The 25,897-nt window shown below is 44.2% G+C and overlaps 3 protein-coding genes across 4 annotated transcripts; all 3 read left to right on the top strand.

Moving 5' to 3' along the window:
* Positions 1 to 4,567: 4,567 nt before the first annotated feature.
* On the top strand, positions 4,568 to 5,581 carry LOC133890314 (uncharacterized mitochondrial protein AtMg00810-like). Its single transcript, XM_062330721.1, has one exon. It carries the CDS (start codon positions 4,568 to 4,570, stop codon positions 5,579 to 5,581), a length of 1,014 nt encoding a protein of 337 aa, XP_062186705.1.
* A 1,912-nt stretch (positions 5,582 to 7,493) lies between these two features.
* Positions 7,494 to 13,165, top strand: LOC133890486 (uncharacterized). Of its 2 annotated transcripts, none has more exons than XM_062330869.1 (4): positions 7,494 to 7,675; positions 9,312 to 10,783; positions 11,029 to 11,244; positions 12,334 to 13,165. In XM_062330869.1, the coding sequence occupies exons 2-4, from the start codon at positions 9,312 to 9,314 to the stop codon at positions 12,470 to 12,472; spliced, it is 1,827 nt and encodes a 608-aa protein (XP_062186853.1). In that variant the 5' UTR covers positions 7,494 to 7,675; the 3' UTR covers positions 12,473 to 13,165. The 2 variants fall into 2 exon arrangements, with proteins under 2 accessions (XP_062186853.1, XP_062186852.1); XM_062330868.1 differs by having other exon boundaries at positions 7,495 to 7,675; positions 11,026 to 11,244.
* A 6,358-nt stretch (positions 13,166 to 19,523) lies between these two features.
* On the top strand, positions 19,524 to 24,207 carry LOC133890453 (calcium-dependent protein kinase 19-like). The gene is made up of 9 exons (XM_062330828.1): positions 19,524 to 19,951; positions 20,779 to 21,541; positions 22,395 to 22,538; positions 22,649 to 22,801; positions 22,884 to 22,999; positions 23,076 to 23,243; positions 23,329 to 23,456; positions 23,668 to 23,767; positions 23,855 to 24,207. Exons 2-9 carry the CDS (start codon positions 20,827 to 20,829, stop codon positions 23,927 to 23,929), a joined length of 1,599 nt encoding a protein of 532 aa, XP_062186812.1. The 5' UTR covers positions 19,524 to 19,951; positions 20,779 to 20,826; the 3' UTR covers positions 23,930 to 24,207.
* Positions 24,208 to 25,897: the final 1,690 nt, after the last annotated feature.

Below are 25,897 nucleotides of genomic sequence, written 5' to 3'. Positions count from 1 at the left end.
CGACACCTAGCCGGCTAGGAGGCTTCACCTCCAAGAGTAACAAACGCTTCGAGAACTTCTTGTCAAGAACTCAAGTGCTCAAGATTGGATTTTAGCTCACTTGCACTCAATCTTCCAATCTCTCAACCCAACTCACTTTTCTTCTCAAATCACACACTAGAATGGAGTGGGAGAGGTTCTTTTGGCTCTAGAAATGTGTTCTTTTCGTGCCCTTCCAGCAGCCCCAAAGGATGGGGTGAGTGGGGTATAAATAGCCCACTCCAAACAACTAGCCGTTACTGTTTTTGACAGAACTGGCCGGAGTATCCGGTGAACACCGGAGTATCCGACCCTAAATCCAAATACGGCATCAGAACGGTCACAGAATGTGTCAGAACTAGCCGTTACGCTCTTTTCTGGACTTTTAACGGAGTATCCGGCCTACACCGGAGTCTCCGGTCGACACTTAACCCAGAAAACACCCCCGGAGACTTCCCGGAGTCTCCGGCCACTCCAGGTACCGGAGTATCCGGACTTCACCGGAGTATCCGGACTACACCGGAGTCTCCGGCCTTTCCAGGTACCGGAGAATCCGGTCTTCACCGGAGTCTCCGAGTACAGCACAGCTGACCTCCGAAAAACGGCGATAACTTTTGATCCCGGAGTCCGATTTCGACGATTTTGGACTCTATGGAAAGCTTATTCAGAGGGCTACACATCCCAACTGAATTCATGACCTAAAACACATAGGATCAAATTAGGAACACTCCAAAACCCATTTTCGACACTTCCGCACTTTCCGCTCCGGACTCTTAACAACAAACTCTCACTTTGGGTTTGGTTGGGAACTCTTGAGCACTGAGACACGACAATTAGCTCACATTGCATCCCTCTTAATAGTGCGGCATACCTATACTCAAATTTAAAGATAAAACTCATTTGAACCACTTTGAGCATTTGAAAACTTTCAAGTACCGCTTCTTTTTCTTTCAAACCTTGAGGGTTGCCAACTTCCATATATTCTTCACTCCATCTCTTCTTGATTCTTCATATGATTGATGTGAATCATCCATAGCTTCACATGGCCTCGCACGGTCCATCGGCGTAAAGCCTTCACTCGCTCTTCACCACCGCCTTGGTCCTTCGGCGCCAAGCCATTTGCTTGCCCTTCACCACGGATGGTCCATCGCAGCCGAGTCTTGCTTGCCCTTCACCGTCTTGCCATATAAAACCATTTTGTATTCGACATCTTCAAAGAATTCACTTTTTAATATATGGAGTCTACTCTTGTTCTTCACTCTTGGCATATATGATTTCAATTCAACTTATGCCTTTTTATGGATCCTAACCCCAACTCACTCTCAAGCACAAAGTACATGGGTTAGTCCATAAAACTTAAATGACAACATTTATACCTTAAGTTACTTGATCTCCACAAGTAACTTATTAGCCTTCATGCATATTGTCAATCTTCATATAGAACCTAACCCTACTCATTCTTAAACACATAGCACACGGGTTAGTCCATAAAACTCTATTAACAAGTCATACCTTTAGTTACTTGATCTCCACAAGTAACTTAGCATTCAAGCTTATTGCTAATCTTATTGAGCTTCTTCTTCTTCTTATGAGCATCACTAAAAGCTCATTTATTTAGATGCATATTTCTCCTCCATGCATCACATCCGAGCATCACCTAGAGCTCATTCATCTTGATGTACTTTCAATCTTCCCATTCACCTAGAGTTCATGCATGTCTCTTCTCCATGCATCACCTATTGAACAACCTACTAACAATCTCAACAACATTGTTAGTCCATATGTATTGTCATTAATTACCAAAACCACACATAGGGGCTAGATGCACTTTCACTGCTCACGGAGGAGCAGTGGCTTGCGCGCTAGAAGGAAAGGCGAGCTAGCGAGGGGGGGGGGTCGCAGTTTGCCAAAGGTGACGACAAGAATCGCTGCTCCTGTGGCTCGCGCAAGAAGGGCGCGGCTGATGGCAAGAACGCTGCCCGCAATGACGACTGCGATGCCTACCGCAATTGCAGGCATACCGGTCACTGGGTTCGTGATTGCCGCCAGCCCAAGCGAGGTCAGGTGCACCTCATGCAAGAGGACAACTACGAACCTGTGCTACTGATGGCGCAGGTCTGCGTGCTGAACGATGACACCGTGTCTGCGTCGACAACAGTCCACCTCGATGAACCGCGAGCGCAGGTGTTCCTCGGTGAGGCGGACGCCAGTGAACTCCAGGAGGGCTGGTACCTCGACATCGGCGCCACCAGCCACATGACGGGCTACAGCGATGTCTTCACCAAGCTTGATTGCGTGGTACAGGGAACCGTTCAGCGACGAATCGCTCATCGAGATCCACGGCTGCGGCACAGTGCTGTTTGCCGAGAAGAATGGCGAGCACAAGGCGCTCTTCGACGTCTACTTCATCCCGTGCTTGAAGAACAACATTATCAGTGTCGGCCAACTCGATGAGTTTGGCTCGAAGGTGCTGATCGAGGATGACGTGCTGCGCATCTGGGATCGCAGGTGCTATCTCATCACCAAGGTCAACCGTGGGCGGAACCGGCTCTACATCCTACGCCTCAACGTCGCACGCCCCATCTGTCTCACGGTGCAGTACAACGATGACTCGCGGCGCTGGCACGCCCACTACGGCCACATCAGCTTTGACGCGCTGCACAAGCTTGGCCGCCAGGACATGGTGCGTGGTCTTCTGCGGCTAGAATATGTGGAGCAGCTCTGCGACACCTGCGTCATGACGAAGCATCGTCGAGCCCCGTTCCGAGCCAAGGCAAAGTACCGCGCAGAGGGCGTCCTAGACCTCATCCACGACGACCTCTGCGGCCCCATCACGCTGGCGACGCCAGGCGGGCACCGCTATTTTTTGTTGTTGGTAGATGGCGTCAGTCGCTACATGTGGCTGGCGCTTCTCACAGCAAAAAGTGATGCTACAGCGGCCAGGCTGCTGCGGAGGTGGAGAGCGGGCACGAGCTCTACGTTCTACGCATGGACATTGGCGGCGAGTTCACCTCCGTTGAATTCGCGCGCCACTGCGAGGACCACGACGTGTAGTAGTACTTCTCTGCGCCGTACATGCCGCAGCAAAATGGCGTGGTGGAGAGGAGGAACCAGACCATCCTCACCACCGCACGCGCCCTCCTGAAACAGCGGAAGATGCCCGCTATATTTTGGGGGGAGGCTATGACCACGACTGTCTACCTCCTTAACCGGGCGCCGATGAAGGGTCTTGACGGCGAGACGCCATTTGAGGTGTGGCACGGGCGCAAGCCGGTGGTAAGCTACTTGCGTACATTCGGGTGTCTTGGTTATGTAAAGGATACACGACCAGGCTTGCGGAAGCTCGACGACCGGATCACCCTGATGGTCTTCATCGACTATGAGGATGGCTCCAAGGCGTACCGCATGCTTGAGCCCTGGTCTCGACGTGTCCACATCTCCCGCAACATCGTTTTTGACAAGGACGCCAGCTGGGACTGGGAGGCGGTGCTGCAAGATGATGGAACAGCCACACCTTACTTCCATGTGGATGCAGTGGTCAACTACATCCACCCAGGCACGTTGGCTCCGTCCGCAGGCAGCGCAGAAGGCGCTTATCCTGCTGCGCTGACACCCACAGGGGTGATCTCGTCTCCCACGCTAGTAGGGGCGTCCTCCACAGTGGACCCACCCGCAGGTCCGCCTGTGGGCCGCACATCGACAGTGCTCGCAGGGGCATCGGGCCCCCCTTGCAAGCGGCGCATCTGCGCCCTTCTCATCCGCAAGGGCAGGGGCCACGCCCGCAGGAGCTTCTCGACCACGCCCGCAGGAGCTTCTCCCGCGGCGGCCTCGCTCTTATAGTTCGTCTCTCCTTCGCCAAACGACTCCGCTAGGCTGGATGCATACCACGACTCCTCCCATCTCCGTTACCATCGCATCGACGACGCGATTGGCAAGGCCTGGTGCCTCTCCCCCTCTAAGTACGTCGTCGATGACGAGGGGCTGTTGCTGGTCAGCGAGGAGGGAGAGCCACGATCCTTCGCTGAAGCAGAGCACAATCCAGCATGGCAGGCGGCCATGCGCGAGGAGATGGACTCCATCGAGTAGAACGGGACATGGTCACTAGTGTAGCTTCCTCATGGGCATCGACCTATTGGGCTGAAGTGGGTCTTCAAGCCCAAGAAGAACGAGGCAGGAGCAGTGATCAAGTCCAAGGCTTGCCTCGTCGCCAAGGGCTATGTGCAGCAACTGGGCATTGACTTCGATGAGGTATTCACACCCGTTGCTCGTCTTGAGTCTGTTCGGTTGTTGCTAGCTGTTGCTGCGTAAGATGACTGGTTGGTGTATCACATGGATGTGAAGTCGGCTTTCCTCAATGATGATTTGGGGGAGGAGGTGTACGTCGCGCAGCCGCAGGGCTTCGTCGTCGTCGGAGCAGAACAGAAGGTGCTACGCCTGCGGAAGGCGCTCTACGGGCTGCGGCAAGCGCCGCGGGCTTGGAACAAGAAGCTGCACATGACATTGTGAGCTCTCGGGTTCGAGTTATTCTTAAAGCCTACATGAGGCGGCGATGTACAGGCGTGGCCATGGCGACTCGCTATTGCTCCTTGGGGTCTATGTGGATGACTTGATCATCACTGGATCAGCTGAGGCGGAGATCAACCGCTTCAAGGAGGAGATGAAGGCGATGTTCAGGATGAGCGACCTTGGGTTGCTCTCCTTCTACCTTGGCATCGAGGTGCAACAGAGTAGCAGCGGGATCACGCTGTGCCAGGCGCATTACGCCAAGCGCATCCTAGAGATGGCAGGGATGCAGGACTGCAACCCTGCGCACACCCCCATTGAGGAGTGGCTCAAGCTAAGCCGTGATAGCACGGCGACGGAGGTGGACATCACTCAGTACTGGAGGATCATTGGAAGCCTCCGTTATCCTGTCCACACGCGGTTGGACCTCGCTTTCAGCGTGGGGTACATGAGTCGCTTCATGGAGCGGCCTATGAAGGAACACATGGCGGCAATGAAGATGATCCTGTGCTATGTGGCTGGGATGTTAAGTCTCGGTTGCCACTACGGGAGGACAGCGGAGGCACGGCTTGTCGGGTACACTGACAACGATCTCGCCAGCGATGTTGACACAAGGAGGAGTACATCCGATGATTTGTTCTTCTACGGCAGCAACTTGGTGAGGTTGCATGCTCTCAAGCAAAAGGTGGTGGCACTCTCGTCCTCTGAGGTGGAGTATGTTGCTGCCACTACCATAGCCACACAGGCGGTGTGGTTGGCTCGACTGCTCGGTGACTTCAAGGGGAGGGACGCCAGCATCATCAAGCTGAAGATTGACAACAATTCAACCTTAGCGCTGATACAAAACCCTGTCTTCCATGAACGTAGCAAACATATCGATGTGCGCTACCACTTCATCAGGGAGTGCCGGGAAGATGGGAGGATTAGTGCTGATTTCATCAGCACTATGGACCAGCTCGCTGACATTCAAACGAAAGCACTTGGGCGAGACAGATTTCATGAGCTTCGTGCTAGGATTGGAATGGTCAACATCAATTCCATATCCACACACAAGGATTAGGGGGAGATTGTTAGCAATAAGCCTTGATGTGTGCAGATTTTTAGCTAGTAGATTAGGGAGAATAATAGCCAATTAAAATAATAATGGCTGTAGTTATTAGCTGATTGACCTAGAATTTCTAGCTAGCAGATTAGGGAGAATAATAGCCAATTAAAGCAATGGCTGTAGTTATTAGCTGATTGACCCATGCCATATTGTAGTGGTCAGCAGTGTATAAATAGAGAAGAAACAGAAAAGGCTGCAAGCTATTGCAGAAACAAAAATACCACTGCTAGTGTACGTGTGTCTTGAGTGAGTTCCTGGACTACCTGTGAGGTTGTAGGCCTTTCAGAATGGCTACACGAACGAGAACTCAAGACTCGCTTGGTCTGCCAGCATCTGACACAAGCCCAGTAGAGGATGAAAGAGCAAGCTGATAAACGGAGAACCGAGCACACATTTGAATTGGGAGATGTCAGGACCGAAATCCCAGACAATATGGACCTTCGGTTACGGGAAAGTCAAAGGGTCCTCGGGGTGACACATGTTTGGGGTGGAACAGTTTTTTGATCCCTCTTCCGGGTATAGTATGGTCCTATTTATAGCCCGTACTCGACCACCCCAGGGGTGGATTACAAGTCCTACCCCTTTACCTGCTACATTCCCGGAATATCCGGAGGCATTATGGTACAAGTGAGCATAATTACATAATTACAACTCTGCCCCGAACGACTAAAACGGGCCCTACTGTCCCGCAGTGGTCTTCATCTCTGAAGATCCACCGAAGTCTTCTCCATTCCGTCGTCCGTCAGATGGCCTTCGGCACCCGAGCGAAGGTCGGCTTCTATCTTTGCTCGCTGCGATCACTCAGGACCGTTGGCTCGGACTTCGTCCTTCGGTCGAAGGCTCGCCTACGTCTTTGCCAGCATGGGAATCGAGGCTGTGGACGCGCCTACACCCTTCGACCGATTGAGCTTCGTAATCTTCGCCAACTCATATGCGATGAAGAAAATATGCAGAACTCTATCAGCTACACGGACTGTAGTCATAATATGTGCTCATCTCTATGTGATTCATGCACAAAATAAGATCATGTGTTTTTTTTTTACTTCAAATTCCATATGATATGCGCACCTATCTGGTAGCAGAACTTCATGTGATGTGTTCAAGGGAAACACATTCTCAATGTCCATCAGCGATGCATTGCACTTGAGATGAAATCTTCCAATATTTTGCTATTTCTAGAATAATACAGATGATAAATCATGATCATATATATATAGACAATTTTCTGTTTAGATAGCATTTTTTTTGAATTTTTTTATGTTCGATCTAGATTTCTTAAATAAATAGTCATATATATTGTTGGATTTTGAATGATTAACTGGTCGCAAAATGTAGGTAAAACAACTATATATGAAAGACCAAAAGCAACAGTACAAAGGAGAATGCTATGAAACTCATGCCTGAATTATACTCCATTAAAATTAAGTACATCAGAAAGGATAGCGCAGTGGAGACACAAGCAACAACACAAAGAAGCATTAATTCCAGGAGTACTAGAAAGCCATGTAGTAGAGCGTACGGAGGTGCCTAATCGGATGGTGACCAAATTAGAGAAGTCATTAATTAATATGTTTTCTAATTAATATGTGCGGGCGGAAGTATGTTTGGACGCACCTGGAGGCGTTAGGCCGTTAGCCCCCACTTTTTTATTTTCGAATTATAAAAATAAAAAATTCTTAACCGCTTGCCTCGCCGGCCCAGCACCAGCCCACGCGTCCCACTGTTCCGACGGTTACAGTCACCGCGCCGCGCGGTTCGGTCACCCGCGCGAGCACAACGCTGCCTACACGGGCCCGCTGGCCGGTGGGAGCCGCGTTTGCCTGAGCGGTGAGCGTGGGACCCACACGCCCAAACCACTCACGCCGCGGGCGCACCGGAGCGGCATCCCCAAACCACCACGAGCCCTTCGTTTCGTACGGCCTCCCAAAAATCTCAAACCGTCTCACTCTCTCTCTCCTCGGGGGAAGGAAACCCCGCGCGGGGCGAGAGGAACCGGAGGAGGCGAAGGATCTCGGCCGGAGGAGGTGGCTCCCGCCGTGGCCGTCCGAGGTGAGGGCTTCTGCTCTTCCCGATCGGGCTCGCTCGCCTGGAATTGGGATCCGGAGGGGCGTAGATGCGGTAGCGGTTTCGATCCGGGCTGTGCTGTTGTCGTTCTGGATTGGCTGGTGCCCGGATTAGATGCCGTGGTTGGTCTGTAGGGTGGTTGTAGCCGTGGTAATTGTTGCAATTGAGTCTCATTGTTGTGTTTGGTTGATGTGTGACGAAGAGGGAGTGGGGATCTGGGTGAGGGATCAGGTCGAAATCCACCGATTTGGCGCTGGAGGTTGTCCAGTGTCTCATTGAAATCTCTGGCACACTGCGCAGTTAATTTTCACTTGGGTTACTATTTTAGAGAAGATGCTAGGGAGCTGGGTCGTAGGCATTGTCATGTCTTAGCGTGAGAACGGTATTAATGTGCTGCAATTGTTACAATGAACGTAAAACTTTCTCAAATAAAAGCTGAAGGGTCACAAGAAATCACCTGTTGTAGTGTTGTTAACCAGCAACATGGTGTTTCTCTGACGTTTCCAAAATGATTTGTTCTTTCATTGTAACTCGACATATTCCTTCTGTTATGAATAACCTGATGACCTAGAAGGCAAGAAGTGGAACTAGAGTCTTATAACCATGGAAGTATGGAACTATACTTTGACATATTGCTTCTGTAAAGGGCTTGCCACAATTTTGGCCAACATCCGGTTGAGTGCCAATTCTTGGGGCTAGCCGAATTGTGGCAAGGTTGGTTTGGGCCCAAACCAAATGGGCCTTTTGAGCGTCATGGTTGAGTTTGTTTGGTTCTGATTGTAGAACAATCAACATGGCTTTAGAATTGGAAATATTGTGCTAAGAGTGAGTCATGTTGAACACGCTTTGCCACACCTGAGTTAAGGCAAGTTTGACCTTCCACAGTAGTGTTTCTTTTGTGTGCCACACTTGTGGAGCACATACACTGTCTTAACCTCACTGTTTGAAAAATCAGCAATAGCAGGTGCCCTGCTGGTTCCCCTATAATTGATTTGTGAGGCTGTATCATGATTGCTAATAGGTGAGAATTTTAGGACACTACACAAATTGTGGCTTACTAGCCTTCAGATTCACTTGATGATATCAAGAGCATCCCCATCCCCTCGTCCCCCGTTCCCTGCAGGGAAAGAACACCAACACACAGTATTGTCTTTGCCTTTTTCCACTTCATAATTAATCCCTAGTGTTTTTACTGTTTGGCTGCTGTCCTCTGTACTTTAATTAGCGTTAAGGTCTGCTCTTTCTTGAAGCATAATGCAAACCTGCATAAATTTGAAGCTAGCGAAAAAAATGCTTCCTCCTGAGGCAGTAAGTGATTGGGTATATATCCACATATTGACTGCAACAGCAACTCAGCATTCATTTTCAAAATATCTTGAATTACATATAGTAAACATTGAAATGCAAAGATGTCCGTAGGTTGTTGATATTAGTTGCTATGAGGCAATCCCTCACACAGCACATCAAGAAGGTGATAATTTTGCTTCGTCTGGTTATGTTAGTTTTGTATCTATTGTTTTTTCTTGCTAATTTCGGGTTTGGTGAGTTTTTATGATGTATAACTGATCAAGTTATGTTGTATGCTTATGTTATTCAAATTTGCTCTTTGTTTAATGTTCAGATGGAATACATACCCCCTGAGAGAAATCTGGAGGGGATTTGTGGAGATCCTGGGCCATTATTTGGAGACCAAGATGGTAGCCTGTTGGACCACTTGGATTATCAGGGAGGAGTTACACAACATGAATCTCCAGCACTGGATGAAGGGCTTGTAGTTGATCCAGCTGATGCAATTCCATATTTGTCTCCAGATTCTCTACCCTTTATGAATGATCAAATCACATGCAACGCTATGAAATCTGCTTCAACTAGTCCAGAATCATTGCTGAAGCAAGCTCAAGAACAGAATGATGCAGCTGAACTGAATGTTCACAATAGTAACTCTGAAGTACAGGTCACTTCTGTGGGTTGCGATGCACATCAGAAGACAGAAGTGATTGGTGCAGTGTTTCCTCCAGAGCTTCCTGAAAGCAGTGGTAATGATACATCAAACTTTCTACCAGAAACCACACCTTCTGAGGCCTATCATGGTGACTCTTTGTTAACTCAAAATAGTAGTAGGGATAGCCAACTTAACAATAGTGGTGCTGATGATGACGAAATTCCAAACTCTCCTGCGCTTCAGATGGAAAATGAGGACATCAAAAAGTTACATGTGACTTCTCACAATGAAAAGAATGGGTCAGAGGATGATCAAATGAATGGTAGGAAATCTAGCCCCGTTGATGGTTGGGACAAGGAGAACTTCAACGCTTCAGCTGCACCTTCCTCATGGGAACAGACAGAGCAGGAAATTCCTGATACTAGAAATGGAAGTTTAACTCCAGACAATCGATTGGATTCTCCTCCTGAAAGGTTTGCTAGACTGGAAAGGGACATGCCATCTCCGGATGGGAGGGTATCTCCTGAAAGGTTTACAAGATTGGAAAGGGACACACCATCTTTAGACAGGAGGGTATCACCTCCGGTTGAAAGTCCTCATGCTCATCATTCTGAGAAGATGGAGTCACAATGTCCTGCCAAAGATGTTGATGATTTAGCTTGTTCTGAAAGCCCACCAGCAAGACAGCGGTCCCGGTCTCCTGAAAAACGTGATTCGAACCGCAAAAGAGCTTCTTCAAGGGAGTTATCTCCACATGCACGACAGAACTCTCCTGTAGAAAGGAAAAGACAAAGAGAGACTCGACAAGGTGATGGGTCACCTCGGCGAAGATCTGCATCTCCCCGAAGAAGATCCACACCACCTCGAAGGTCTTCATCCCCTCGAAGATCCTCACAGAAGAGGAGGGACTCACCAAGGAGGAGAGACTCACCTAGGAGGAGGGACTCACCGAGGAGGAGGGATTCACCGAGGAAGAGAGACTCGCCAAGGAGGAGAGACTCACCGAGGAGAAGAGACTCCCCAAGGAGGAGGGATAGGTCAAAATCAAGGTCACCTTCAAGGAAAAGTGATATCTCTAGACATAAAAGGGGATATGATAGATCTCGGTCAAGGTCTCCCCACTCAAGGGATCGCCATAGACGATCTCCAAGGTGATTCCTTGCCATGAGTTACTTACAAGCTGCTGAAATTATGAAATCCTTTAAATGGCTGCACCATGTTCATGTTTTTGAGCCAACAATATTTATGATTAGATACTGTCTGGCCATGCATTCTTGACTAGGTTAATTTTTCTACCATGCTTAGTTGGATTGTAGAAGTATTTATTTTGCATTCACTTCATTATGTTTTCTTCCTGCTAGTTTATTTTGCTTTGTTTGTTTTGACGTTGTAGAAGGCATTCACCAAGGCGTAGATCACCCCCACCAAGTCATCGCCATCATTCACCAAGAAGACATTGGTCACCACCTGCCAACAGGAAGACTGGATTTGGTAAGCCTGGACGGAATCTCTTTATTGCAGGTTTTAGCTATGCCACCACTGAGCAAGATTTGGAGAAGAAATTTTCAAAGTTTGGACGCGTAACAAGTGCACGTGTTGTTCGGGATAAACGGTAATTACTTCCATATTCTGTTATTTGTGCTTCTCAGTTCCCTTTGGTAATGTTGTCAACGATCTTTCTGGCAATACTCTTCTGATTTTAGCACATTTAAATATTATTGCTTCATGTGTAATGTCATCATCTGATGAGACACTCCTTTTTCTGTGCAACTCAAGCTCATATGTTATTTTTTTATTTGTTCTTTCCAAGTATGGATAAATTGCACCATACTAAAAAAATAATCGATAGCTCACACATGGAAATTGGGTAGGCTACTGTGTGTTTTGTGAAGCTGTTTCAAAATTGAACAAAATGCTTTGGGGTGATTTGTGAAGCTATTGCTGAATTAAAGTGTGTGTTATTTAGATTGCATTCTGCTAGTTTGGGTTCTATATTTTCAAAGAAGTCTAAAAAACATTTGGTAGGCAGGTCTATGTTGTTTCTATACTCCATATACCTAATGTTTGGCAGGTTGACATCTAAAACCTGAAGCTTTGTACTTAAAAAAAACTGTAGCTTGATGGGAGCAATTTTTTGTTTGCTAAAATGTACAACTTAAAACACAACCTTGGCTTCTGTTTTTTTTTTTTTTTTTGTGAAATCATACAAAACATCAGACCTTCAAGGCAGTACATCAGAGCAAATTGCGACGGAATAGCCTTGTTATATGGAATTGAAAACAATGAAAAGTGGTGGGCGTGATCAACTTAGGTGTGGGGGAAGAAAAGGGGAATTGTTTGGCTGCTATATTCGTGCCTGCTTAAGCATTTCCTTCGATGATTATTATACTTACAGCTCAGCACGCAAGAATAAGTGGTAAATTTTATCCTGCCAAATCTACTATAAACTTGAAGCAGTCAATCATTGGAGGTGACCTGGCTTACCTTTCTACTGATTAACCATAAGATAGCTTCTACCGCGTTGATGAGACTGATACAGATTATGATTTTAACTATGATATAAGAGCTTCAGTACTTTTTTTACCATTGAAAGATTCCCAATGTGTTATAACTTGGGGGAACTTCGCTGTTTTTATGTACCTTATCCAACTAGTTCCCAGCATGCATTTAAGTTACTCAACACCTTTTACATTCCTTACAGATCTGGAGATTCTCGAGGCTTTGGATTCTTATCTTTTGGGAAGGATGAGGATGCTGATGCAGCAATTCATGCTTGTGACGAGACTGAGTGGAATGGAAGGATCATTCTTGTGGAGAAGTCAAAGGCACCAACATGGTGAACCTTCAACATTGGAGCTCTGCACACCGTTGTTTAAGAGGGACCTTGTTGCTTCATTTTGCACAGAGCTACTGTTCAAAAAGTATCCTATTATCGGTATGACATACTCGGTACATGTGGCAAATTCACCCAAACCCAGCTCTTGATGCTGTACTAGGCGTAAGAGTAATAATGCACTTCCTTTGGCTATCTTGTCGACAGTTATAAAGAATAAGATGTAACGTCACACCTTAGCTTGTTTCAGGGCCCTGCTGCTGGTAAGAGGGACTTAGTGCTACCTTTTAGGGTCTGCAACCTCTACACATGGAATGTGATACTGTGTCTGTTCGTGAGCTAGCAGTTCTGATCTTACTTCTTCGCCTTCATCCCTGGTAAACTTGGATGACCAAGTGGCTCGCTGATGGCACAAATGGGTACGAGGAAAATTCAAGCTTGTGACGCTGTTGCTACTCAATGATTTAGTAGTTGAATAATTTATATAGGTTTTATCTGTTTGCATCCTCTGAATGAGGGTTTGACATATGTCCTATAGTTTGTGTTTGAATTGAATTCCAGATTCTCGATGTTGAATATGGTCGCCACATTTAGAACCCTTCTGTTGGCCATCATACATTTTCTGCTGACATGGTTTCCCTGCCTGTACACTTGAATTCGGACCTTTCTATTTAGGCAATATTATTTATGTATGTCGAAATTGAGCTTCGATGCCAGTATTTTTCTGTTCAGGCGGCTTTGTGAAGTCACAAATTGAGCGACTGTCGTAGACATATGCACTTCACAGAGCCGTCCGAACAGATGTTAGCGTCATCATGGTGGTTGATCCACTAAGATACTTAACCAGTTTTTCTCAACGATGACAAGTCGATTTTGAAGGTCCAGATCTTTTTGCGATCCCTGGTAACATGTGGCGATATTGTTCTCCAAGACAATGAGGATATTACATGTTTTTTTTTTCAAAGAGGAGATCTACACTCAGACCATCTCTAACCATATTTCCTTTATTTCGTTCCCTTCTCTGTTCTTATTTACTTTATTTTCTCTCATCTTCAACAGTTTCACTTCGAGAGGAATCGCGAAGGGAAATGAGAGAGAATTCTGTTTTGAAAGGAATTACTCTGAGAATCTTATTGTGAAAGAAAACTGTTGAAACGTTGAAGCAAATAAAAATTCCTTCAGAATAAGATTTTCGTCCTCAAAGATAAACCCTTAGACGTAACCTCGTATAGCTGTATGAGTGTATTTGAGGAGCGTCGGGTCTTGAAGCCGGATCGCTCCCGAGAGCTGCTTCCAGGAACCGTAGGTTCGGCAGCCCTCTTATGCGGGTATTACAGATGCCAACGGATGCCGTCGTGCTTGGGGTGGGGAAGGAAAGCAACACCGTGCGAAACGGGAGGTGATTGATTCGGATTCACGCGCTCCGATGCTGCCACCAATTAGGCTCCAAATCCTCGCACCAAAACTTGATGCGTCGCACGTCGGTCGTCAGTAAACAACTATACTTTATCTAAAGGCGATAAAGGAGTTGAAGAACTCGAACAACGGTTAACTAACGGTTACTCCAGCTAGCTCAACTGTTTTTTTTTTCTCCTCTTGATGTTTCCCTCTCTTTTTTGGCGAGTCTCTTGCTGTTTTCCTTCAGTATACTGATGGTTGCTTATTTCCCAATAGAGTCGTTGCGCATTCATCCGAGTTATCTTTTGGAGCTAAAAATACAAAGTTTTACCTGAAATTAGCAAACACTCTGTGACCATGTTGGTATTGGTTTTACAATAACAGTGTACCACAGTGCATTAGCCATTCATGTCGCCGTTGTACGTGCATCGATGGGCGGGCGTGGAATAAGTTTGAGTCTAGGACGCCACGAGATATATATATATTTATTATTATCCTGTCAGCCCCTGTCACATGTTGCGGCAAAGATGAAGATGGGCTGCTCTCAACAATCGCCGATAAGCAACGTGCGCCATGTGCGCTTGAGCAGCGTCCAAATCGTGGCCAGACCCCTCCACCAAAACAACTTTGTTTTACAGGGCACTTTATTTTGTCTCTTCTCACAATAGGAACAATCATGATAGCACACTAGCTTGGACATAACCATTCTACCAACTCCTGGTTATAGTGACTACAACTCGCCAAAAAGTTGTAACGTGATTACCATGACCAGATACGAGGTTAAAGTATGTCTATAAGAGAGAGATGGCCCACTGAGTCGCGTCATAAAGTTGGCCACTGATCAGAATATTCTTGTCTTAATTGGAGGCCAAATAATTAACCTTTAGGCGTCACTATACGCAGCAATATATATCAACTGGGATCTTAAGGACCTACGCCTCATTCTCAACACCTCTGGGAAGGTCACCGAGCTGGTGACCAACTTCCAAAAAAGCTTAATACACCCAATCAGGTGTGACGAGGCATTCATCAATTAAATCTCTCGTATTTTTTTTCAGAGATATGAAACATTTCCCGTGCCGCTATCTAGGCCTCAAACTCCACATCCAAAGACTTCCAAAGTCGCACCTTCAACCGATGTTCGGCAAACTGGGTGCTCGGCTTCAAAATTGGCAGGTAAGATTATTGACCTAGGCGACTACTTTAGTCAACTCAATCATTTCCTCCATCCCAGTTTACCATCCGAAGACTCCTAAAGATAGAAGGGTTCGAATAATATGCATGGGGATCACTATTTGGTAAATTGGAAAAGAATATGTCGGTCACGCAAATTAGAGGGTCTAGGAATTCTAGATCTTGAAAAAATCAATTGAGCTCTCCGGTTTCGTTGGTTGTGATAAGAATGGTTAGGTGCCTCCAAACCATGGTTATGAGCTACCATGTGATGCTTTAAATTGTAGCCTCTTCGAGGCCTCCACCATCATCACCGTGGGTGATGGCACTAAGTCAAGATTTAGACATGATAGATGGCTAAATGGCGTGGCACCAAAACTCATTGCACTTCCCTGTTCAGCCTCATCAAGAGAAAAAACAACATGGTAGAAAGGTGTGGAGAAGAAGCCAGAAAAGCATTTCGCAAGCTCAAAAGTGCTATAGTATTTTTGGAAACATCAAATGGGAGATGGATTCGCACACTACGACAAAAGATCATAACCCCCACTCATATTTCAGTGTATTGACTTATGGTCACGATTGCAACATGTCCACATATCCCCCGACACCCAGACTACTCTATCATTTGGATATGGACTATGGACGGTGTCTACACCACAAAGTCGGCTTATTTAGCACAATTCAGAGGTTCTGTTGCACCGTTCAACTTAAATATAGTCAGGAAGGCAAAGAAAGAAAATAAATGCAAATTTTTTGTTATGACCCTGATTCAAAATAAAATCGTTACAGTGGATAAGCTCACCATTTGGGGATGGCCACACCAACCATAGTGCCACCTATGTCATACGTCGTTGGAGACAGCAAAGCATCTTTGTCTTGATTGTCCCTTCTCCACGCTAGTGCGGACCCATGTGTTATCTGCTTTCCAGTTTGACATTCGACTACATGTCGCATCAGGCCCTACCACACACTATGAGTGGTGGCATGATGCTTCAAAGGCCAGGCCAAAAGCACACCGCCATGATTTTAACAGTCTCCTCATCTACACTATGTGTAATATCTGTAAAGAATGTAATTGGCACAACTTTCAAAATTCAGTGAAAACTCTAGGAGAAACAGTAAGTCTCACCATGGAGGATATATCCTAGAGGAGTCGTGCTTTGTTTCTTGAGGACTAGGGGTCCTTTTTCCTTGGGCTATCTCTTACCACGGGATTGATCCTAACTCTTTCTCTCAGTCACAATTAATGTAAATCAAAAGCGTATGCGGTTGCCCCTAGGACCATTTGTTGTATTTTGATACATTCTTTTTTTTCTCTCTTAATGAAAATCGGTAGAACTCCTGCCTAGTGTTGCAAAAAAAAAAAGGAGATGGTCTCTTAAAAAAAGAGATTAGGTGGTAATGCCTGTTTTTGAGAGATGTGAATGATAAGAAAGAGGTATAAGAAGACACTTAAGAGTGTTGGAGATGGATAAATGGGTCCACTTTGGTGAAAGATAAATAATACCGTTTTATGGAACTCGTAGATCCACTTAGACAATATTTCGGGGGGGAGGGGGGGGGGGGGGGCGCACACACATGCTCGCTGAAGGCTTGGTAGCAAGAGAGAAGCAAATTTTATAAGATCTTTCTTGGATTCTAAGGATTCTTCTGAAAGATCTATGTGAGATTCTAATCCAGTCATATATCTTCTGATCTAACGGCTGGATTAAAGATGAGAGAGATAGAGGAGACACGTGTCATCACAAGAAAAAAGATCTTTTATAGGATCCGGTCCTATAAAATTTGCTTCCTAGCGAGAGGTCTTAGATATGTGCAGTCATCTCTGAGCTGATTAGCTAGGTGCGATCACTTTGAACAGCAACCAATCATGGTAATAGGCATCGGCTATTTTAGGTCCTATTTATTTACCTCTGGATTGTGAATTCTACAAATAAATAGACATATTTTAAAAGTAAATTATACAAATATATGACTAAATTATAGCACAATCTACACTCCACTTAAAAATAAATTTTTATAATTTACGATCCAGAATCTAAGAGAAAAACAAGCAGAGCCTTAGAAGAGGCTAGAATGGGCATTGCTTTTGAGACAAGGCTATCACCTTGTCACTCACGAACTTAACCGTACTGCTAGCAAATATAGTCAAATACAATCTTAACCCTGAGTGAACTTTACACATGTTGAGAAAAGCGGTGTACCTGGGCTTGTGCGCAGAAAATATTTCAAAGGTATTTATCTCTCGATTTGTCTTCATTTATGGTTTATTTGGTACAATTTATGCTAGTGGATTCTAAGGATTCTTCTGAAGCTTGTCAAACGTATGATTCTATAGTAGATTATTTATAAATGAATTCTGAGAATAAAATATACAATTTAGGAGACAGAAACTGTTTTTTTACACGATTTTCAAAAAATGGATTATACATAAGTATAAGCTACCTCGAGTCTATGAAAGGTGCATCTCACGTGGGTAACTTTTGAAAAAAAAAAACAGTTTTGTTATTGGTTGGTCTTGCATCTTGTATGCTTATACACAAAGTATACATGATGGCTATTGCTCTGGGATATTGCAAAATGTGCTAATCCAAAAGTGACAATTTAAGGTTTAAGCAGTTTTATCTCTGCTATTATGATATATCCCCTTAGTATATCACATATATTATAGTTTTATCTAACTTAACTATGGTGAACTTAGAACCAACTCTATTGGTGCTCGAGAGATCTACTACCATCATAAAAAACCAATCTAGCAACATAAACACAAAGAGATATCACCATTATCGTACAATAGGGTGGATCCACTAGGGGCGGAGGGGGCTAAGCCCCCAAGCCTCCCATCAATTTTTAGTATAGATGAAAGAACTTTTTTCTCGAACACGCAGGAGAGTTGTGCATAATTTTATTAAGAAAAAGGAAGAATGATCCAGTTTATAAGTTAAACTGGATCCAAAATTTTTAACAAGCCAAACACTACAATCCGCGGAGATAAGCTCACATGCAAAATAAAGAAGAAAGAAATAAGCCCCCCAACCCCCCTAAATGACCAAACGATGAAAGTACAGAAAGTAGCTACAACCCGACAACCAACAACAAACAGCATCCACCAGACGATGCTATACCGCAAGCGCTATACCTAGCTAGCACTTCGACCATGACAACATAACGACTCAACAGGCGGAGCCAAGCTCCCACGCCTGACTACCCGACATGGTCGGCGACTCCCACGCTAGACTAGAAGTAAAGATGGATCCTGAGACACCGAAACATATCAAATGCCGCGAAGAGCCGAATGTGATGTGAAACCCCAGTAGAATGAAGGAGCCAGAACGATGTCAGTGGAAGGAGTGACCTATATAGTAGAACCGGAGAAATAAGAAATATAGTCTCTTATTTGATGGTATTAGATCCATCACTCATAACCAGAGTATATGCATGATTAACACAGCTTAGGTAGTATTTATTGTAATTGTCCTACATGTATGTAGATATTTTAAAAAAAGGAAACAGGATCCTGAGAAAATATCGAAAACGAGCAAAATGCCAGCTGGATGCTTTGCACGTCTAGCTCATGCAACCAAAAACATTCCCAGTCCGGAGACTCTTGCGCGGTCAGATAAACCGTCATGCATGTAAAACCATATCCTTGCTCGATCAGCACCTAGTCAACCAACACGGTCGTTAATTTACTCTAAATTATCAAAGCTTACTCGCAGACAGCACTCAACATGCCACGTAATTACTTTAATTTTCTACTTGATCTCACCAGCTGTCAGGGAGTCAATAGTTTACGCGCGGCAATTAAACTCCGAAAGCGCGTAAAAGGATCAGCTTATAATTTCGCATCTTGTCCAAGAATGTTCTATTACGTATTAACCTTTTTCCTTTTCCGTATCTGGAGCCCTCTTTAATTTTTGACATAAAAAATAAAAAAAGTTAGACAAAAAGCGGAGGAAGAAAAGAAAAACCCTTTACTTGTGATCTTGGATCAGGCACTATATTCGAGAGCATAAAGTCTGTCTATATCTATGCATAGTAGTGGCAGCACACATAAGCGCCCTTCCTTTTTAAAGTTGAAAGTGAAAAAGTTGACAAAGACGATGAGACATGAGAGTGGAGTCACCTAGTTTTAATAGTTCAAGGGTAAGTGAAGTGAAAAATTTGCTGGAATTAAGGTAGACCAACAGAATAATTTTATGGAGTGAAATAATATTTTTTCCTTAAAAACATGTAGTGCATTAGAAACTAGACGTCCATCTTTTTATTTAATACTTCCTCTAGTCATACAATGATATTATTTTAAGTTGCATATAGTCAATATATTAAAACTTTTACCATCAATGATAGTGGTGTGTTGATGATTGTGCCATGTCCAAAACAACCCTCCTTCCAAAGCCAAGAATTAATTTCGTTTAAACAAGATGAAGGTCAAATCCTAATATAGGTGAACCCAGGAGGTCCTTGCGCAAAACCGGCACTCCGTTTGCTTCTTCCCGTGAAGCAACGCAATTATCTAAACTGACAGCAAAGCAAGGCTTCAAACTTTTCTCAAACACGCCGCCCCCGTTTCTCTTCTCCTTTTCAACCTTTTTCTTTGAGAAATTCGGCTGTTTTACCCGCGAGATCTTTAGTCCAGGGTCCGTGTGGTTTAGTCGCTGTCACGATCGGGGGGCGCCAATCGCGGTGGCCACCACCTCCAATCCACTCCCCGCGGTCGCCGCGCCGAGCTGTTCTTGCGCTGTCCTCCTTCCTCCTCAGCTCCTCCAAGATTTGATCTTTAGACCCAATTCCTAGGCCGCGGTGCTTCTTGCCGAGAAGAAACCTCGAGCCCTGCGGTTCCTGCGCTCTGGATCGGTGGAAAGGTGCTTGCTTTGCGCGGTTCTGAGGTTGGAATCTTGTTCTTTTTCACCAGGTAGGCGTCTCTGCCCCTCAGTTCTTGGTTTCTTGGATCGAGAGGCTTGCTATGACTTCGTTAGGGGATTATTTCGTTCTTGGAAGCTCAGTAGTTCTCACTTGATTACAATAAAAATCTTTTGTGTCCTGATCTGAAGTGGTGCAATACAGCTTGATGTAAGCTATGGCACTCATGCCTCGCCTACAAAGCAGTTTACTTCTATACCTCCTGTTTTTAGCAATTTGTTTATCTTTATTTTTGTGCTTCTGTTCTTCCATTGAATCGGTAGATTTCTGATACTGAAAATTCTCGTACAAGGAAATTTTTGTGCAGTTCGGAGTTATATCTTATTTATCTTTTCCTCCTGTCTAAACAGATCCATTACTACGATACCAAATCCTGAGTTTTATGGCTTCCTTTTCCTTTTGCTGTGGGTGCCGACTGCCGTGTTGATGCTGTTACTTTCAGTGGCCCTTGTCTCTTTTTACCTAATTTTCTTCTATCTTTATCTCGTCTGATTGCTCCCAGTGTCACCAAAGGGACCGGTCATCTACCTTGTTTCCTTGCAATTCTTGTTTTTCTTGAATTGGATTGGGAGTAGAAAGAGGTCAACCGAGTGTCAAAGGCAATTATTTGCATTGCTTCTTTTACACTCTTCCGCTGTTCTTTATTGAGCCCTATTGTTTGTTTTTTTCCCTGTAGATCCAGTTTTGGGTACTTCCTGTTGAATCATGAGTTTGTGAATTCCAATATAAATGATTCTTGATTGGCTTGCTTTGTTTTGACACACTGCTCCTTCTTGGAATGCTTGCATGTTTGGTTCTTGATTGGTCTCATCTGCTCAGCAATCAGATTGCAAGCTTAGAACTGGAAAGAAGAATTTGACTAGAGAAATGGGGCAGTGTTGCAGCAGAGCTACGGCCCCAGATTCTGGTCACGGAGGAACCAATGGCTATGGCTATTCTCACCAGCAAAAACCAGCACAGACACCTCCCAGTTACATCCCTCCTCAGCCGTCGGCGGCCGAGGTGAGGTACACGCCACCAGCCATGAATCCTCCAGTAGTCCCTCCTGTGGTTGTCCCACCGAAGCCGACACCGGACACGATTCTTGGCAAGCAGTTTGAGGATGTGCGCTCAGTCTACTCCCTTGGGAAGGAGCTTGGCCGGGGCCAATTTGGGGTGACATACCTCTGCACTGAGATTGCTACCGGTAGGCAGTATGCCTGCAAGTCCATCTCCAAGCGCAAGCTCACAAGCAAGGCGGACAGGGAGGACATCCGCAGGGAGATCCAAATCATGCAGCATCTGTCTGGACAGCCAAACATAGTCGAGTTCCGGGGTGCGTACGAGGACAAGAGCAATGTGCATGTGGTGATGGAGCTCTGCGCAGGAGGGGAGCTGTTCGATCGGATCATCGCTAAGGGGCACTACACGGAGCGCGCAGCTGCTACGATCTGCAGGGCTGTTGTAAATGTTGTCAACATTTGCCACTTCATGGGAGTGATGCATCGTGATCTGAAGCCAGAGAACTTCTTGCTCGCAACCAAGGAGGAGAATGCAATGCTCAAGGCCACTGATTTTGGGCTTTCAGTCTTCATTGAAGAAGGTATGCAAATACATATGATCTGTTTATGCTTGAGAATTGCATTGTTTGTTGAATATAATAGCAGTTGCACATATATTCTTTAACTTTGATCTGTTGAGGTTCATGGGCTGGTGGTAATTTTTGTATTGCTGAACTACCCTGCTAGGGCTAGTATTTCACTCAGAATCTGATTTTGGGGTTTGGAAAGTTATGGTGCTTTTTATTTCAAGCTATGGACAATGCACACCATTTTGGACATGTTATAGGGCAACCTTTTTGTTGCTGTAAAGTGTAAATATATCATGCCATAATACTTTCAATAACTTGAAAAGGCTGTAGATCCCATCTGGCTTCAAGAGAACCAGCTATAACTGGTTATTTTTGCCACGTTCAGTTGGAGGGGTTAGCACTTAGCACTGAAAAATATACAACTGGTTCTATGTCAGTTAGGAGTGGAAGACCACTACTAATGAAAGCTCAATGATCTTTATTTCAGACTGTTTTGAGAAGATCAGTTGCTATTGATGCTATCGATCTATTAAGATATGAAAGAGTATGGTATATCATTTCATTGTTCTCTTAGTAGCAATCGTTAAATTTAGGGACATATATAAATATTGTTGTTACTGATGGTAGCAATTAGAGAATGTATGACAGTTGCTTGTTGTTGGTTGTGTTAGTGGGGAGGTAGACTATTCTTCTTCTTTTGTTCCTTATACATTTTTATCTGTCATATCCAGTATTTGAGTTTTTTTTGTTTTAAGTATTCTTAATCAAAGAGAACTTGGTGTAACAAACTCCAGTAAATATTTGGTGAGCAATATCACTAGACCCTGAATTTCCAATTTTACTAACTGCCTTTCAAACGTATCAGGAAAAATGTACAGGGACATTGTTGGAAGTGCTTATTATGTTGCTCCTGAAGTTCTTAGGCGGAGCTATGGAAAAGAGATAGATGTTTGGAGTGCAGGTGTTATTTTGTACATTCTTCTCAGTGGGGTGCCTCCATTTTGGGCTGGTATATTTACCTCTAACTACCATTTTTACTTTAGCTTTTGAATTCATGTATACTATTAAGCTGCAATGTTGACTTGTTATTGTTATTCATCCTCTTTTTTTGCTGTGTAGAAACTGAAAAGGGGATATTTGATGCTATTCTGCATGAGGAGATTGACTTTGAAAGTCAGCCGTGGCCATCAATTTCTGAGAGTGCTAAAGACCTGGTTAGAAAGATGTTGACACAAGATCCAAAGAAAAGACTTACTTCAGCTCAAGTTCTTCGTAAGCTTCTCAGCAGTGCATTAATTCCAAATTTTAGCGACTTCAGAAAAACTAATATTTTGTGCATTAAATGCTTGACCAGAACATCCATGGCTCAGAGAAGGTGGAGATGCATCTGATAAGCCTATCGACAGTGCTGTTCTTTCTAGAATGAAGCAATTCAGAGCAATGAATAAGCTGAAAAAGATGGCTCTGAAGGTTCGTATTATCTTCATAGTGATGTTTAATTAGCTAATTTTCTTTCTTTGGTGCTTATTAGCAAATGTATATGCAGGTTATTGCTTCGAACCTTAATGAGGAGGAGATCAAGGGCCTGAAGCAAATGTTCATGAACATGGACACAGACAACAGTGGCACAATCACATATGAAGAACTCAAAGCAGGATTAGCCAAACTTGGATCGAAGCTGTCAGAAGCTGAAGTAAAGCAGTTGATGGAGGCTGTATGTTCTAATCTAGAACCATGTTACAGTCTGTTTTTAAAATCATGATCTTGACTTTACATGCTTACCTTTTGACCTGTTCCAGGCTGATGTTGATGGGAATGGATCCATTGACTATGTTGAGTTCATCACAGCCACAATGCATAGACACAAGCTCGAAAGAGATGAGCATTTGTTTAAGGCATTCCAGTACTTCGATAAAGATAATAGCGGGTGAGTATGGTTGGCACTTCTCAAATGCTAACGTAATTTTCCATCAATTCTTGTCTACACTGTTGATTATGTATCACTAGCACAGGTTCACATTTATTAATGCTGCTTGCTCAGTCTTGCGCCGTACTTAGGAAGAAATTATGGTTGTAAAATGCAACTGTGCGTGAACCTGTTGTTGTCTGACATAGAGGATTACCTTGATTTTATGCAGCTTCATCACTAGAGATGAGCTAGAATCTGCTTTGACCGAGCATGAAATGGGTGATGTGAGTACAATAAAGGATATCATATCCGAAGTCGACGCGGACAATGTAAGCTTTAAACAAACTATCGTTTTTCCAGCTGCACTATGCTTATTTCTCCCCATCTTCTTGATGTTGGTCATTTGCCTATTGCAGGATGGGAGGATCAACTACGAGGAATTTTGCGCTATGATGAGAGGAGGGATGCAGCAGCCTGTGAGGCTCAAGTAGCCTGTTCCCGTTGTAGAAATGGTGCATTATTAGTAACTGTTCTTCGCTCTTTTTTTCATGGTTGGTAGCTGGATAAAGACTCACTTTGGACGTTGATTCTGCATTGTTCAGAGATGATAAAGACTCACTTTGGACGTTGATTCTGCATTGTTCAGAGATGATAGTGTATATCTGGTTTTGCTCGTGTTTGTTGTTCTTGTATTTTGAATGCCCTTCCTTTCTTTTGTAAGTATGTTTATGCAAGAACATCCAATAAAAAGTGCAATTTTGCTCCTAAATTAGTAGTTCCGCTGTTAAAATAGCTTTATCTGTTCTCCAATACATCCTAAACTGAGGCCCTGTTTGGCAGCAAGAATTTCACCTGGCGCTCCACTGAAAACGCTAGTACAAATGTTCAGGAACCACGTAACTTACTATCTTATAAGAAAAAGGGTACATAAAATATTCAGCCCGAGAATACAAATTTGATCTAGCTACGTGAATTGGTGTTCAGAACGTGAACATGATTTTTAAGGTTACAACAACGTTTTGAAGGTGTTTGATGACCAAGAGAGCGACTGAACGCTTGGACTACACAACCAAACGAAACTGTTGTATACAATCATTTTTCTGAAGGTGTTTGCTTTGTTAGATTGGCCGGCATCTAACATCAGCTACAAGGTGTCGAATACGCGGCCCGTACCATTTGACGCGTTCGACATGCTCCACCGAGACGTTCCAAGATAGTCCTGCGACACAAATGCAAAGAAACAGCATATATAAGAATGGATCTTTTAACTCTTGGAACGTCCTGGGAACAATAACAAATGCTTGTCAACAGACCAAAGCATAAGTGTCGCCATTTTTACCATGAGCTTTGGCGATATCACTGATGGGTTCAACAACATTGTCCAACCAGTGCGTCTCATCAGAGTCATTGACATTCCCATGTATGTGCAATATGCCTCCGTTAACCTTACATATAGCAACAGAATAGAATCTGAACATGATCTGTTTTGTCTTTTTTTTTTCCCCTTCAACACAATATCACATCCAAAAGTGTAGGCGACTTGGTTAAACAAGAGTCAAAGTACACTTCTCATGTGTGGTATATTGCCTTACAAAAAAAAAAAAAAAAACCGACAGCTCTGCATGTTCGTGTCCGGCACACTGAAAGCACCACCATGCAGCCATTTTCAGTGTGCCAGACAACCTAAAGAGATGCTACTGATTAGTCTTGGTAGCATGTAAAATTTAGCCTGTATGAATGTTTTTGGGATATGTCCGACAAGCACCTTTAAGCTGAGTTTGCTTACAAGCAGAATTGCAAATAACATTTTTCTTCACATTACCAGTCACCAGCAGGATTATGGTAACCTGAGGGAACCACGCAGTTCACAAAATCTTACAAGAATATACGCTGACTAATTATCTGAAAAATGATATTTTGCTGGGAAACTGTTGTGGGCGCCTTTGCTGCGAAGGTTGTAAGGATAGTGGATTGTGAACTTGGGCGTAGGCTCCACGGTGAGTAGGTGCTGTGGTTGGTGATTAGAAAAGGGTAGCAGGGGAGAAGAAAGAAACTAGGAGTTAAATAAACTGGCCGTGGTTGGTGATTAGAAAAGGGTAGCAGGGGTAGGAGAGAGAAACTTATAGGGGTTGAGAATAACAATTATAAGAGGAAGACTTTTTTTTGCTTAATCAATACTGACAAAACCAAACTCCTTAACAAAACCAACTCAAATAATACTAACTCTTCTTGATTATTGAATGCTGCTGCCACTTGTGTCACAACATAAACAACTAGTTTGATTGGCACGCCTACGCCGTGCCCGTTTTTATTTTGCTGTGTAGAGCACGATAAAAAAGGACTAAAAAAAATAGGTTCACAAATTTTGTACATTTCAATATTTATTTATGAAATTATTAATGTTAAATATATTCAATTAATTATAGAGAAAACAATAGTACTTTTATGCATGCATATAG

Source organism: Phragmites australis, chromosome 14 (assembly GCF_958298935.1).
Source record: "Phragmites australis chromosome 14, lpPhrAust1.1, whole genome shotgun sequence".
NCBI classification, from domain to species: domain Eukaryota; kingdom Viridiplantae; phylum Streptophyta; class Magnoliopsida; order Poales; family Poaceae; genus Phragmites; species Phragmites australis.
Note: the sequence above shows the minus strand (reverse complement) of the source record. Positions and strands in the feature narration are given on the sequence as shown.

Coding starts and splice junctions, on each gene's coding strand:
- LOC133890314 (XM_062330721.1), top strand. CDS start 4,568: ATGTACAGGCGTGGCCATGGCGACTCGCTATTGCTCCTTGGGGTCTAT.
- LOC133890486 (XM_062330868.1), top strand. CDS start 9,312: ATGGAATACATACCCCCTGAGAGAAATCTGGAGGGGATTTGTGGAGAT. Junction 10,784..11,025: donor CGCCATAGACGATCTCCAAG/GTGATTCCTTGC, acceptor TTGACGTTGTAG/AAGGCATTCACCAAGGCGTA. Junction 11,245..12,333: donor CGTGTTGTTCGGGATAAACG/GTAATTACTTCC, acceptor CATTCCTTACAG/ATCTGGAGATTCTCGAGGCT.
- LOC133890453 (XM_062330828.1), top strand. CDS start 20,827: ATGGGGCAGTGTTGCAGCAGAGCTACGGCCCCAGATTCTGGTCACGGA. Junction 22,802..22,883: donor TACTTCAGCTCAAGTTCTTC/GTAAGCTTCTCA, acceptor ATGCTTGACCAG/AACATCCATGGCTCAGAGAA. Junction 23,244..23,328: donor TAAAGCAGTTGATGGAGGCT/GTATGTTCTAAT, acceptor GACCTGTTCCAG/GCTGATGTTGATGGGAATGG.